This window comes from Macrobrachium nipponense, chromosome 37 (assembly GCF_015104395.2).
Source record: "Macrobrachium nipponense isolate FS-2020 chromosome 37, ASM1510439v2, whole genome shotgun sequence".
NCBI lineage: Eukaryota > Metazoa > Arthropoda > Malacostraca > Decapoda > Palaemonidae > Macrobrachium > Macrobrachium nipponense.
In genome coordinates, this window is record NC_061097.1 from 13808149 (window position 1) to 13824441 (window position 16293).

The window sequence follows — 16293 nt, forward strand, 5'->3', positions numbered from 1 at the left end:
GATCTAAAAAATTTCAAGATTTCCACAGACCTCAAAGATCGTGAAGGGCTTTGTTGTTTGACAGATCCGAATCTCTGAGCCTAGAGGCCGTCAACATATTTCCGTATTTCTACAATAGTTGGACTGCTAGCTTATCCCATACTTCAGACGGAATGGGAAGGCGGTAAAGTAATTCACAGAGGTCAGAGGTGGAGGAACAGTCATTCTTCCTGCCCTATGTCCAGAAACGGCCCACTCCGATTGATACACTGCAAAATATGCAGCACTGCTCTGCTTTGGCAATAAGACTTGCAATTAATCTTGAAGATCCTCTCGCTTCTTGACAGTCTGAACGCATTCAGTCTCAGAGTGGAGAGATTTTAGGTACCATCTCGAAGTGAGGCTGTTTAGAGTAGACCGATTCTCTCGGGAAGGGTCCTTGGAAAGTGCTCTCTGAAGGACGTGACCATCTGTGAATCCAGCCTCTCGAAGGCCAACATGGGGCGATCAGCGTCTTTCTCACTCCCTCTGACGCCAGCGATTATCTTATTACATTTCCTAAGCTTTTGAATAGGGGAAAAGGGCTAACTAACTATCCCCATTCCATACTATAGGATGGCGTCTATTGCTACCGCTCTCGGATCGAGAATAAGGACGCAACGTAGAGGAAGCTTCTTCGTCTTCAATATTGCAAAATCTACGAAAGGACGTCCCCAAAGTCTCCACAACTCTCGACATACTTCTAAGCGAGGATTACTCAAAAACATCAGTAGTTGCTGCCGTCGATCGAGAAGATCCGCACGGACGTGCAATCGTGTAACGAACCTCTTAAGGATCGTTACGTCCGTGCCTATGCGAGAACCATCTCTCTTTCTTGGGATATGAGAGAGCTGCGGAATTATCTGAGATGATTTGGACCACTCGACCAAAACCTCACTCTTCGAGGAACTGGAGAGCCAACCAAATTGCTTCCAATTCTTTTAGATTATGTGCCAGGACCTCTGTCCGGATGCCTGGCTCCCTCTCAGTATCACCTGAGGTGATCCTTAACCCATTGAGAGACGTTTAGAATTATCTCTAGATCTTTGATGTTATTTCAGTTCTCCTGTAGGAAAAACTGTAGAGGTCTGAATTGCAGTCTATTCAGGGAAACAAGCTTCTCCAGCGAGGAAATGGTCCCCCAGCAGACTCATCCATTCCCTCACTAAGCATGCTTCCTTCCCTAATAAGGCTGCGCTTTGCATAAGCAGGAGAGCATTATTATAGTGCTATGCTGCGGTAGACTCGTACAGAATTCTGTTACAGTGCGGTAAGCAGCGCCGAACATGTCTAAGAGATATCTCTGTTGAAAATTTCTTAGCAAAAGGAAGTCGTTTATTCATGATTACCAGAAATCCCCTCAACCCGAGGCGAAAGTCATGATTGTAGGGCAGAGATACGGTTCGTAAATCATCCCGCGGGAGAGAGAGACGTAACCGACTGAGCAGTACAACGAGCTACCTAACACTGAGTTGGTGACAGTGTGAGACACTGTGACAGTTACAGGCAGCAGCTTATGTTCACCTTCTCGCAGTCTTATGCCGAGTTGCCAGCTATTCTATTCATCTAAGGAATAGATTTTCCATTATTTGAACAGAAACTCTCAAGTTGGCATATTTAAGCGAAACAGAATTCGCTAATACAGAAGCTGATTTTGTGTTGTTGTCGTAAAACCATTACGCTTAATTAAACCAAATGTTAAATCGGAAACTCCTGGAAAGTTGCCGGGAGTACCGATTAAATATACTGCGTCATCCACAATGACAGCAACCTCTCGTTTCGCACTATTCTGCCTGAGTTACCAGCTACTCTTCTTCTACGAAGGAATAGGTTCGTTACTATTATCGATCATAAGAAAATTCTCAAGCAGGCATATTTAAGCGAAACATAATTCGCTACATGCAGAAGCTGAGTTGGTGTTGTTGTAACAATACCTTCAAGCATTGTCCTTACACCGGAAACTCTTGGAAGTTTGCAGGAAGGACCGATTAAATACACTTAAAATAACAGTCCTTTCGGTTGCCATTCTGTCAGAGGTAAACTACGTTATTCGGCGTAATATGACTTGAAACTTTTAACAATTAGTAATATGATGCAAAGATAAAATACATAAGTATTGCAGTCACTTGAACATCTAATTCTCTACTACATTCTTTCCTCGACGAGGAAGAGAGAGAGAATGGAAATCGACTGTCTTCATTCTCTTTGCCAAGAGAAGGAATAATATTATTCAAATGGAAATCCTCAAGTGAGAACCGAAGATCGAAAAGGAAAGTTCAAGCTTCTTATGATATTTGACCTAAGACTTCAGGAGTAGTCTATAAGTCTTTTTCCCTGGATGAGCCTCTGACTAATGAATGAGAGCTCTTTCGAAATTTTGTTACTTATCCGCTTATGCGATAAAATGTTATTAAGAACTTTGTCAATGAGAACTAACCCAATTGCATGACGGAAAGTAATCCAGGGAATTCGAGCATATAGCCTTCCCGATTCCCGCAGAAATCGAGGAAGGGGCAGGATTCCTGATTAGAGACTGGGCTTACGACAGGAAGGACCTTAATGTTCCCCTTCGGCAGCGCAATCCCGAAAGCAGACGAGGCGTTTTATGACACCGAAATCTGCTTACAGTTTTTCCTGGAATTCATCAAGTGATGGATTCTATTGAACGCTCCCTTCGTAGAAAGCGAAGTAGACATCTTGACGAGACCAAACTCCTTCCTCTACTTCGACGACGCCCTCTTGAAGAGCGTTCTTGCAGGAATCCTGCCGAACGTCTTGATGCGTAGGACGCCTATCGTTCTGAAGAACGTCCTGGCAAGTGCTCTACCGAGCGTCATGACGTGTAGGATGCCGAGCGTCTTCAAAAGCGTCTCGCTAGCGTCCTGGCGAGCGTCCTCGCTAGCGTCTTGGCGCGTCCTCGCTAGCGTCCTGGCGAGCGTCCAGATGTGTAAGACATCGAGCGTCTTCCAAAAAGCTTATCAATGTTTATGACGTCGAGCGTCTTCTGAAAGGCCACCCGAAAAGCGTCCTGGAGAGCCGCACGCTGCTCCTGAAGTGTGAGAGCACTATAGGAAGACGTAAGGCTATCGTCTCCAAGACGGCCTTAAAGACTTTCGTTACCTTCTAACAAAGACGGTGGCCGCCTGTGCAACATCTTGCGTCTTAGTAATGCAAATGAACATATCCAGAAACGCGCTCAAAAAAGGAACGCAGAGCGTTCCGAAAGGCATCGTCGCGAGGTGCTTGCCGAACGTCCTGATTGCATTCTTTGAGCGTCTTGAAGAGCGTCCGGAATAGAAGAGCGACGAACATCAAGGGAAGCGTCATAGTGAATGACGTGCGTCAACACGAGTAACTTGAGAGGCTTCCTGGCGAGGGGAGAGCCGCTCATGAAACGCGAGCGTCCTAAGCATAAGTACGGTGATCGTCATCAGGACGAGTCTTAAGGACGTTCGCCACTCTTGACAAAAACGACGGCCGGCTGTGCGACATCTTGCGTCTTTGTCACGCTCATCGACACTGCAGAAGGGCATTTAAAAGGACGCCTGTGTGTTCTTGGGTATGAGGAATTCTTTGCCCTTCTCCTGTCGAAAACTAGGATAGTCTGTCCAGTGTCATCTCTGTCCGCTGACAGAGCGTCCCTTAGGGACGAGTAAGATGCGTCTTGGCGAGCTGTTTGACTATGCAAATCAGCTTGCCGGACGTCAAGCTTATGAGCTTGAACAATATCCCGTTTCGTAGTAAAGCGAACGTCACATAACGTATACATAGCGCCATGAGGGGAGGAGGAAACCTTAGCCGATGACAAATAAGACCTCCTTGGAGCGTCCACCAAATTGGCGAAATCTCCTTGAGAAGAAGACGGTGCTTTCAATCCTGCTTCTTCTCCTGTTTCGTACCAGATCCCAGCTCTCCCTTTCAGTCTAGATGGAGGAAGTGCAAACGAAGTCTTCCCTTTAACCTTCCTTGAATCCATCCAATCCTGGACTCTCTTAAACGCTCTCTTCGCAGAGAGCAAAGTGACCATCTTAACGAAGCCAGGGGCCTTCCTGGCCTTCGATGAGGCAAATTGTGAAGGTGGAGCGTCTTGGAAAGCAAGAAAACAATCCTTGCTACAAGAGTAAAGACGTTCCTTCCTCTCGATAGAGCGTTGAATGTCTCGAAAAGCGTCCTCGTGAGGGTCCTGCCTTAAGGACATTTTTAATCTCTTGACCAAGACGACAGCCGCCTGTGCGACATTTTGCGTCTTTGTCACGCTTATCGATATTAAGTCAAGCCGAAGGGACGCCAGATCAGTACTCTGACGCTCCCTCCTGACGAGAGAGAGGACGTGAAGCATCCTCTTCTCTGAAGCTTCTTTTTTAGAGGGCGCGAGTCCTTTCGAGAGCTCCAACCTTGCGGGGAGGACGCCTCGGAGGACGAGAAGCAATCTTTCATGATTCGTGCACGTGCACGATCTTTGGCAGCCTTATCCTGCCGAAGGGACGCCAGATCGGTGGGGGGGATCCCGTAACCCTCCTTCGGTTTTCAACTTGCCCCCTCCCTGGTCCTGGGAGTCCGACAGAGGTTTAGACCTAGAGGCGTTATAGGACCGATCTGACGCCCCCTCCACAACACTAGGGGCAAAATCAACATCACTACACTCACAACACTGATTGGAGAGCGAGCACTTTTTCAAGCTTACTTGATGTAATCCACCATAATATAAAGGGCATTACTTCTCACAGAACTTCCTCTAGGCCCGTAAGCCATACCACAGGGTTAGGCAAAATAAAGTCTACTGGAGGTTAGTAGGTTCATTATCCTAACTTCTGTTACTGTGGAGGAAGACCTCCTGATTCTATCACGCTCTAATTTGCGTACATACGAATCATACGTCTCTTTCGGAATCAGTCAACATTACACTAATTACATTGATCTCTCAACAAAGAAAACATGTAAACGTCATGTATACTAAGCGAGTGTCTACCGAAGGTTTCGGTAGCCTCCCCTTACCCGTTGCAGACAACAAAGTCTGAAACTAGGCTAACTAGATTCAGACATCATATGCAATGAAAAAATTTTAATTAATTTATGATAGCGTATGCCTAGCCACAAATCCAAGTCAATCATTCAAAAAAAAATAAGTAGGATACTTAAGCGGCTAATGAAGTTTCAAAATCCTAGGCGGAGGTAATGGAAACAGGTGTTTTCACTACCGCGACAGAGAAAAATCTGAATAGAAAATGGGAATGATTCCTGATATCCGCCTCCCAGCGGCGGGAATGGGTACTAACCACCTGGCCGCCCACTGCGTGTGCTGGGAGTTTTGAAATTCTGTCGGACTTCGGAGAATACAGCTATATATATATCTGACAGGTAAGTTTCGTGAACAAAATCTGTTGTAGGTATAAAATAAAACCTTGGTTCCTACCTGATAGGTGGTAGACTTCGTGGATGTTTGTCCCGTAGTCTGCATCACCTCAAGAAACTTTAGCGAGATATGTGATCTATGGCCAAGAATTCTTGTGGGTCTGCCGAAGGGGTTTTATCCACTTACTCGGCAGAGCCTGAAAGGACTTTGTCAATGGGTGCTGATCCACTTATATGACAATACACCTTATTAAGGAGCACACAACCAATCCCGACCACCTGATCCTAACCACCATGTTAGTATTAAAAATTGCTCCGAGTTATCCCCAACTCTTCGCAACAACCGTAACTCAAACCAAAATGCACACGCACACAATAATTCCAAAAAAAAATTTTTTTATCTAATACAAGATATCACAAGAGTTCCTTACTGAACGGAAGTGACTGGACGCTTGTGCGACAACTGCACTTGTTCAGCAGAAAGTCTAGAACATATCTATTAGACTTAAGTAGTAAAAAAAAAATTAAGGATTGTTGTCAGCTCCTGTACCCAGGATTGTGCCCGCAGACACAAACGGACCTAAGGAAAAACATTTTCATAGGTCACACGGCACGTCCTCCAATAGTGAGGAAGCAAACACAGAATTACATCTCCAATATGTCGCTTCCAAGATATTCTTCAGTGACATATTTCTCTGAAAAGAGAGAGACGTCGCCACTGCTCTTACTTCATGAGCTCTTACTCTCAGGAGTTTTAAAGAATCATCCGTGCAAGCCTTATGAGCGTCCGTAATTAAGTTCCTGACAAAAAAGGCTAAAGCATTCTTAGACATAGGTCTTGATGGATCCTTCACTGAGCACCAAAGACCTTGTCTAGAACCTCCCAACTGTTCCTTTTTCTGTAAGTAAAACTTTAACGCCCTTACTGGGCAAAGAGACCTCTCCGGTTCCCTGCCGACGAGACCCGATAATCCTTTTACCTCGAAGTTTCTCGGCCAGGGATTCGAAGGATTTTCATTTTTCGCCAAGAATAAATCCTTGAAGGAACAGATGGCTGAATCCATATTGAACCCGACTTTGTCACTAAGGGCGTGCAGTTCACTAACTCTTTTCGCCGTCGCCAGTGACAAAAGAAATAAACATTTTCTCGTTATATCACGAAACGAGGCCAAATGCAGGGGTTCAAATCTCTCTGAAGCCAAGAACTTCAGTACTACGTCTAGATTCCAGTTAGGGGGAGAAGTAATCCTAGACTTCTTGGTCTCAAACGACCTAATCAGATCATGCAGATCTTTATCGTTTCCCAAATCTAGGCCTCTATTCCTAAAGACGGCCGATAGCATACTCCTATAGCCCTTTATAGTGGCTACGGAGAGCTGCGATTCTTCTCTCAGAAATAACAGAAAATCAGCTATTTCTGTTACAGAGGTACTGGAGGAGGACAACTTCTTCGACTTACACCACCTTCTAAAAACTTCCCACTTGGATTGGTAAACCCGGATAGTGGAGTTCTCCGGGCTCTAGCGATCGCGCTTGCTGCTTTGCTAGAAAAGCCTCTCGCTCTGACAAGTCTTTCGATAGTCGAAAGGCAGTCAGAGTGAGAGCGGGGAGGTTTTGATGAAACCTCTCGAAGTGTTGGTTGTCTGAGAAGATCCCTCCTTTGTGGAAGGGATCTGGGGAAGTCTACTATCCATCCAGTACCTCTGGGAACCACTCTTGAGCTGGCCAAAAGGGGGCTATCAGGGTCATTCTTGTCCCCTTTGAAGTCACAAACTTCCTGAGCACTTGCCCCAGAATCTTGAATGGGGGAAAAGCGTAAACGTCTACCTGAGACCAATCTAGCAGGAAGGCGTCTACTGCTAGAGCTCTGGGATCTTCCACAACTGAACAGAAGACTTCCAGTCTCTTCGAGAGGAACGTGGCAAAGAGGTCGACATGAGGAGTCCCCCAAAGAGACCAGAGCTTGTGGCAAATGTCTGAGTGGAGGGTCCACTCGGTATGAAGGACCTGGTTCCTCCTGCTCAGCCTGTCCGCTCTTACGTTCCTTACTCCCTGCACGAACCTCGTCAAGAGAGAGATGTTCCTTTGCGATGTCCACAACAGCAGTTCTCTTGCGAGTTCGTAAAGGGCATACGAGTGAGTACCTCCTTGCTTCCGAATGTATGCCAGAGCGGTTGTATTGTCCGCATTCACTTGTACTATTTTGTTGCATACTAACGGTTCGAAGCTCTTTAGAGCTAGGAGTACAGCCAACAGTTCTTTGCAGTTTATGTGCCAGGACACTTGAAGAGCATTCCAAGTGCCTGACACTTCTCTCTTTCCCAAAGTTGCTCCCCAACCTTTTTCCGACGCGTCGGAAAACAATACAAGGTTTGGGCTCTGTATTTCCAGGGAAGTACCCTTGTTTTCTCTCAGTGGGAGTAACCACCATTCTAGATGTCGTTTTATCAGATCTGGAATGGGAAAACTGTCCGAGAGGAGTCCTGACTTCATGTTCCACGAATTTCTGAGGAAGAACTGAAGAGGACGGAGATGAAGTCTTCCTAGATGAAAGAACTGTTCGAGTGAGGAAAGGGTCCCTAACAGGCTCAACCATTCCCTCGCCGAAGTCCGTTCCTTCCTTAGGAAGAGAGAGACTTTTTCTAAACCTCTCGCTAGTCTCTCTTGAGAAGGAAATACTCGAAAACCCCGAGAATCCATCCGAATCCCCAGATAGACCAAGTTCTGGCTGGGGATCAGTTGGGACTTCTCGAGGTTCACGAGTAATCCTAATGTCTTTAACAGGTTTAGTGTCACAGTCAGGTCCTCCAAACACTGTTTCTCTGACTTTGCTCTGATAAGCCAGTCGTCTAAGTATAGAGATATACTGATTCCTTTCAGATGAAGCCATCTCGCCACATTTTTCAAAATGTTCGTGAAAACCTGAGGCGCCGTAGACAGGCCGAAACACAAGGCTCTGAATTGGAAGATCCTTCCCCCCGTCATGAAACGGAGGTACTTCGTCGACGAAGGATGGATCGGACGTGAAAATAGGCGTCCTGGAGATCCGCAGTAGACACCATCCAATCCCCTTGGCGAAGAGCCGCAAGGACTGAAGCAGAGGTTTCCATGGAGAACTTCTGTTTCTGAACAAAACTTGTTCAGAGCGCTGACATCCAGAACTGGTCTCCAGCCCCCCGAGGCTTTCGCAACCAAGAAAAGACGATTGTAAAACCCTGGGGAGCTTTGATCCAGCACTAGTTCTATAGCTCTCTTGTCCCACATCTGATCCACCATTTGTTGAAGAGTATCTTTCAACACAGGGTCCTTGTAATTGGCGGACAATTCCCTCGGAGTTGACGTCAGGGGAGGATTGTCCAGGAAAGGAATGAGATATCCCTTCTGAAGCACCGACATCGACCAAGCGTCTGTGCCGATGAGAGTCCAGGCTTCCGCAAATCCCCGGAGCCTGGCACCTACTGGTGTTTGGAGGAGCGCCACTTCACTTTCCCCTTTTAAAGGGGCGGAACGAGGCTCGACCTCTCTTCTCGGTCGTTTTCCTTTTAGCGGTGACTCTAGTGGGAGGGCCTCCTCGAAAGGGCCGAACAGGAGTAGACACCCCTTTCTTTTCTCCCACTATCACTGGTCTCTTCTTCCTGGACGATTGCAGGAGAAGATCCTGTGTCGCTTTCTCCGTCAGAGATCGGGAAATATCCCTCACCAACTGTGACGGGAACAGAAAATCAGACCTAGGGGCGAATAACAAAGCTGCTCTTTGCGAATGTGATACTGCTTTCGTCAAGAAAGCGCTAAAAACAGATCTCTTCTTCAAGAGACCTGCTCCAAATAAGGAAGAAACTTCCCCTGAGCCGTCCTGCACGCCTTGTCAATACATGACAAATTGCCAGGAGTACGTCCGGTTTCTAGCCCTTCAGGGGCATGAGCCTTCTTGGACATCACCCCAAGGGACCAATCTAAGAAGTTAAAGACTTCTAGAATGTGAAAAAGTCCCTTGAGGAGATGATCCAACTCTGAAAGCCCCCAAGTAATCTTAGCAGTGTGAAGGCTATGTCTCCTGGATGCATCTACCAGACTGGAAAAGTCAGCTTCAGCTGAAGCTGGAAGAGTGAGACCCATATTCTCCCCAGTCTGGTACCAAATCCCTCTCTTGCCCGTAAGTCTAGCGGGAGGCATGCAAAACACTGTCCTTACTAGCTCTTTCTTAGTTAGCATCCAGCTATCCAGCGATTGCAGAGCTCTTTTCATAGAAATCGTCGGTCTCATTTTCAGGAAAGCCGACGATTTTGGCGTCTTAGAGCATGAAAAGAGTGAACGAGGCGAAGGAGGAGCGGCAGGGATCAATGCATCTCCGTATTCCTGGAGAAGGAGAGCTGTCAAAACTTTATAGTTAGACAGTCCTTCTTTGCCGTGAGACTCTTCCTCTGAGTCCTCTTCCAAAATAGGATCAGAAGGAGAGGCCACTTCCCGTTTCTGGGTCTTCCTGTTCAAAAACTCTCTCTACGGGAGACAAACTCCTAATAGGAGAGGGGCTAAGAGAGTGTAAAGAGCTCCTATGCTTGGCTGGCTCTTCGTACTTGGCTGGCTCTTCGCGCTTGGCTGGCGCCTCGCGCCTGGCTGGCGCCTCGCGCCTGGCTGGCGCCTCGCGCTTGGCTGGCGTCTCGCGCCTGGCTGACTCCTCGCGCTATTGGCTGGCGCCTCTCGCCTGGCAGGATCCTCGCTCCTGACTGGTGCGTTTCGAGTAATACGACTCCTCGCGCTTGGCTGGCGCCTCGCGCCTGGCAGGATCCTCGCGCCTGACTGGCGTCTCGCGTCTGACTGACTCCTCGCGCTTGGCTGGCGCCTCGCGCCTGACTGGTGTCTCGCGCCTCTCCAAGCTCTCGCGCCTGACTGACTCCTTGCGCCTGGTTGAAGTCTCGCGCCTTTCTGGTGCCACATCCTTGTATGTCAGATGCTTGTCTAGCGCCTCGCGCTTGCTGAATCCTCACGCCGGGAGGGGTTTACCTCGCGCTCGGCTGAAGCTGTTGGTCTGGCAGACGTATCCCATCTGGGAGTACCCACCCGTCTGTAAAGCGTTTCTCGCTTGTCTGACGCTCTAATCCTAGAAGACGCTTCTCGTCTGAAGGACGCCTCGCGCTTGACTGGCGCCACGCGCTTGTCTGGCGAATCAAATTCGTCCAAAGAGTCTCTATCCGAGTCATTCTCAAAAGACTCACGTCCCACAGGAGCCTCACTCCTGGCGGGAGAAGGAAGACGAGTCTTCTTGATCGGCAGTCTCACGTCTTTCTTACGAGGAGGATCCTTCGAAAGGACTCCTACCAAGGCGGATAGCTGTTCCTGCACCGCCAAAATGATCCTCTTGGAAGCCTCTCCTGCGTCTTCTTGAACGGGAGAGGGAGACCTCGAAGGCGTTTTGCCCACATCATGGGACGTCAAAACCCTCTTCGCCTTCTTAATGGAAGGAGGCGCTTCTTCCGAAAAGCGTTCTGGGCTTGAATCCAATACAGGATCTCTCCAGTGCCTTTTCAGGGGCCTGGACAAGTCCGAATCCTTCCACCCTCGTTTAGGAGAGGGAGAAGCGGACGAAGAGAAGCACTCTCTGAGGACGCTTTTTCGATAGCGGTCCTGAGCAGTCTGTCTATATACAGCACCTGCTGAAGGGACGCCTGACCGGGGGGAATTCTCCACAACCTCCGTACGGCTTTCGACTTTCCTTCTCCTCTGGGCTTGGGAGCTTGGAAGAGGTCTAGGCCTGGGAGCGTCGCAGAGACGGTCAGACGCCCCCTCCACAACACTGGGGACACTCACTTCACTAAAATCACTTTCACAGTCCTTACCTTTCATGGTAGTCATTTTGGATCTCATCCTGTGAAGAGTAGCCTTCAGTTCAGCAATTTCCGAGGCCGAATCTGAATGTAAAGCCAGTGAGGGTCCTGATACAGAATCATAATTAAGAGAAGAGTTAGAATTATCCAAAGGCTCAATAGGCCTTGTACTACTACCCGCAATCTTAGATGCAGCCCTTCTGACTCTATCCCTTTCTAACTTCTTCAAATAAGAAGTTAGAGTCTTCCATTCCTCAACATTCAACCTCTCACACTCATGACAGGTGTTAGAAATAGAACAATCAAAACCCCTACATTTGCGACATACAGTGTGAGGATCAACCGAAGCTTTCGGTATCCTCACCTTGCAGCCTACATTCACACACATTCTCACACAAACACTTGAATCAGACATTCTGAAGAAAAATAAAAAAACAAGTCCAAATCCAGTCCACAGTAGCGAATGCCAAAACAACGATCCAGGTACGTCACCAAAAAGTCCACAAAAAGATGATCAATTGTTTAGAAAAGTGAATTCCAGTCAAGAGGTGGCAGCAACGATGTTGATACCACCGGCGACAGAAAAAATATGAGTAGAAAACGGGAATGGTTCCTAGTCCTGCCGCCCAGGGCAGGCCGGTAGATCACCTGACCTACCTGTAGCGAGTGGCGCGAAATTTGAATTTCTGTCGGGGACGACGGAGTCTTAGCTATGTATATATCTGCCAGGTAAGTTGATTGTATGAAAACAATGGACTATTTGCTAGAGTTGTTCCTCTCTTACCCTGTAAGTGGGTGGGTCAATTACCTATACCTACACTGACACTAGCACTACAGCAATTTTCAAATTTTTTGAGCTGCTGCCAAGTGAAACTGTAAGCAAAGTATGTGCATTTACTTGGTAGGTTACATAGTATATATAAAAATGAAGAGAGAGATACTTCAATTAACAGTAAATACAACTGGAATAATTGACAGTTGTCAGCAATACTGCATCTATGGAATAAAAAGTCATTCAAACTACATTACTTACAAGTGCCAGACAATAGGCGTGTTACTTCTGGATGCTCAGGCATATCTTGGATTGCATTGTTTATTTTCTCACGAATCACCTGTACATTATCTGGCCAATTTTTTTGCACATGTCGTCTGGAAACCAACCAGTCAACAAGTTTTGTAGCATGAATGTCGATTGGTATATCTTGTTCCTACAAAAATCAGAAAAAATTATGAACAATTAGTATAACTCTAAGGGATGTGGACATAATCCTGAAAGTCATACTGGGGATCTTCTTCATTGGAATACTCCGAATTAAAGGAACTATACTGCCGTAATTGGTTCATATTTATGTATGCTCTTTTAATTGCATAAAAGAAAATTCTAAAAACATAAATCTCATCCACACTCAGTATTTAATTCCTGACAACAGCATTAATAAGACCATGACTACTAACAATGATATGAAATTTTCATTATTAAAATGAAGTTTTATTGTATACTTACCGAACAATTATAGAGCCGTGATTTCCACGAGCGGCAGGATACTAAATTCAAATTTAGCGCGTCGGCGTCGCCAACACTGGTGGTGATGACGTCATCTCCCTCCACTCGCGGGAGAACCAGGTACAACTGCCCAGGTGAATCCAATTCTTTCTGCCCGTCCGTCCACCTAAGGGGAGGAGGGTGGGTATAATCATAATTGTTTGGTAAGTATACAATAAAACTTCATTTTAATAATGAAAATTTCATTTTTATTGTAGTGTCTTACCGAACAATTATAGAGCTGATTACACATTTATGGGAAGGTGGGATTCAGTGGACCACTAGTATTTTTAAATGGTTACATTTATTGCAATACCAGTAAACACTCAAGGTGTCTGTTGTACCTTACCTTGTAAGAGAGCTACAGCAGACTGTTACTGCCTCTGGTCGGTGCTCTTCTTACTATTGTAGAGGAATTGGAATTTGACCAAAGTTAGCCTCTACAGGAGTGGAATCCTTCCGTAGTTCAAGCGAGTCAAGGCTGACTGACAGAGGATAGTAACAACAAAGATTGCCCTTGCCCTGGGCTAAGACCAGAAATTCAATCATACAAAACATTTGTCACCAACACCAGATTTAAAAACATATATACCCAACCATTGTAAAATCTGACCTAACAGACTGGTGAGTATCCCAGGTACTCAGTACCCCCAGCTTCCCTTGAACTCGACAACCTATTCAAGGTGAAAACTTAGCATAGAGGTGACGACCCCTGTGCCGTTTCTCCCAACACCATGCCAGAAACCGCCACCGGACCTAACGTTTTACAATTCTCGAAAAACCGTTTCTATCTCTTTGAGATAATGACTCGCAAAAACCGAATTCGATCTCCAGAACGTGCTCTGAAGAATCGAAGCTAAGATAAATTCTTTCTGAATGCTAAAGAAGTTGCCACTGCTCTAACCTCGTGAGCTTTAACTCTCAGAACGGAAAGATTGTCGTTCTCGGACTGCGAGTGAGCTTCCCTGATAAGCTCTCTAATAAAGAGCGATATAGCATTCTTAGAAAGAGGACGAGAGGGATTTTGAACCGAGGTCCAGAGCTTAGAAGATTGTCCTCTAATACCCTTAGTGGCAAACAGATACTGCTTTAATAGCCCTGACTGGACATAAGAGCCTTTCTTCCTCCTCATGTCCAACCAAATCAGATAAGTTCCTTACCACAAAACTCCTCGGCCCAAGGATTAGAAGGATTCTCATTTTTGGCTAGAAAGGTCAAAGATACCGAAAATACAGCATTGCCTTGAGAGAAACCGACTCTTTTGTCTATAGCGTGCAATTCGCTGACACGCTTAGCAGAAGCTAGTGCAATAAGAAAAAGTGCCTTCTTAGTCAAGTTCCTGAGTGAAGCCGACTTCAAAGGCTCAAACGGTGGCCCCATGAGGAACTTAAGCACCACATCTAAGTTCCAAGCCACTGTATCTTGCGGGAGCTTAGTGGTTTCGAAAGACCTAATGAGGTCCGACAGATCTGAATTGGAGGAAATATCCAAACCTCGATGTCGAAAAACCGAAGAGAGCATGGCTCTATATCCTCTGATCGTCGAAGGAGCTAGTTTCTTAGAGTTCCTAAGAAAATAGAAGAAAATCTGCTATTTCTGTTAAAGAGGTCGCAGAAGTAGAGACTTTAGCACTTCTACACCACTCTCTGAAGATTCTCCACTTCCCTTGATAGAGTTTGTTAGAAGACTCTCTCCTACAACGAGCGATAGCTTCTGCAGCTCTTCTTGAAAATCCTTTCGCTCTGACAAGATTCCGGACAGTCTGAACCCTGTCAGAGCTAGAGCGGACAAGTTTTGGTGGAACCTCTTGAAGTGAGGTTGTTTGAGAAGCCACTTCTCTGGAGGAAGAAGTCTGGGGAAGTCTACTAACAACTGGAGAAGGTCCGGGAACCACTCTTTCCTGGGCCAAAAGGGAGCGATTAACGTTAGCGTTACATTGCTGTGCAACATGAACTTGTTCAGCACCTCTCTTATTAGACCGAACGGAGGGAATGCATAAGCTTCCAGACCCAACCAATCCAACAGCATTGCGTCCACCGACCAAGCTAGAGGATCTGGGACTGGAGAACAAAAGAGAGGAAGACGGTTGTTCCTTGATTTCGCGGAACAGGGTTAGTTGACGGTCTCCCCAAAGGCGCCAAAAGTTTCTCGACAATCTTGTTGTCCAAAGTCCACTCCAGAGGTAACACTTGCTGTTGACGACTTAACTCGTCCGCCAGGACGTTCATCTTTCCCGGAACAAATCTCGGGACTAGCTGAACCTTCGCTTCGTTTGACCACAGGAGGAGATCCTTGGCTACTTCGCTACAGAGAGAAAGACTGAGTCCCCCCCTGTTTCCGCACGTACGAGAGAGCCGTGGAGTTGTCGGAATGCACTGCCACTACTTGACCTTCTACTAAGCTCCGAAACTGTCTGAGCCCCAAGAAAATTGCTAACAGTTCCTTTACATTTATGTGGAACTTCTTCTCCTTCTCCGACCAAGCTCCTGAAGTCCGTTGATTTCCCAGTAGGGCTCCCCAACCTGTGTCCGATGCGTCGGAAAAGAACTGTAGGTTCGGGAGGATGGGTCGTAAATCTAACCCTTCTTCCAACCTTGCTCGAAAGAGCCACCACCTTATTTGATCTGTGACAGGAAAGGTAATCGAGTCTGGTTGTGTTCCTGCAGCCAAGAGGCTCTCAGGAAAAACTGCAGAGGTCTCATGTGCAGTCTTCCCAACGTCACAAATTTCTCCACTGACGTCAATTTGCCCAGGAGCCTCATCCACTGATTGGCAGAACTTACCTTTTGTCCAAGAACTCCTGAACTGTCTCCAGACAGCCTTGGACCCTCTTCGGGGACAGAAAAGCCCGAAAAACTTGAGCATTCAGAATCATCCCCAAATAAAGGATGCTCTGAGATGGAACCAACTGGGACTTCTGTTTGTTGACCAGAATTCCTAACTTTCTGGCAAGATCCAGAGTTGTTCCAAGGTCCTTCATGCACCGACTCTCTGATTCCGACCGGAGAAGCCAATCGTCCAGATAGAGGGAGATTCTTACTCCTAATATGTGCAGCCAGCTCCTATCGGGGATAGAACCCTGGTGAAAACTTGAGGAGCGGTCGCTAGTCCGAAGCAAAGCGCCCGAAACTGAAACACCTTGCCTTCGAACATGACCTCAGGTACTTCCGAGATTCGCGATGTATCGGAATGTGAAAATAAGCGTCTTGCATGTCCAGAGAGACCATCCAATCCCCCTGTCTGATGGACTCCAGAACCGACCGAGTGGTCTCCATATGAAATTTTGTTTTCTGGACATGCAAGTTCAGGGCGCTCACATCCAAAACCGGCCTCCAGCCCCCTGATGACTTGGGAACTACAAAAAGGCGATTGTAAAAGCCTGGAGGAAAATCCCCTTCTATCTGTTCTATCGCTTCTTTGAGAACAAGCGCTTCCACTTCTGCGGGCTAGCGCCAGAAATTTGTCTGAGCCCGGAGAGTATGCCTGGAATGGAATTGGCACAGGTGAGAGCGAGGGAGGTGAAACGAGAGGAATACGATAGCCGAACTTGAGTACTTG

At 46.8% G+C, this 16293-nt stretch overlaps 1 protein-coding gene across 1 annotated transcript in view; it reads right to left on the reverse strand.

Moving 5' to 3' along the window:
• Positions 1-16293, reverse strand: part of LOC135209027 (CDK5 regulatory subunit-associated protein 3-like) — a 214041-nt gene that overhangs the window by 172468 nt on the left and 25280 nt on the right. Inside the window, exon 2 of the mRNA XM_064241562.1 lies at positions 12226-12400. Within this exon, the coding sequence (XP_064097632.1) occupies positions 12226-12400 (175 nt within the window). The remainder of the gene's footprint in view (positions 1-12225; positions 12401-16293) is intronic.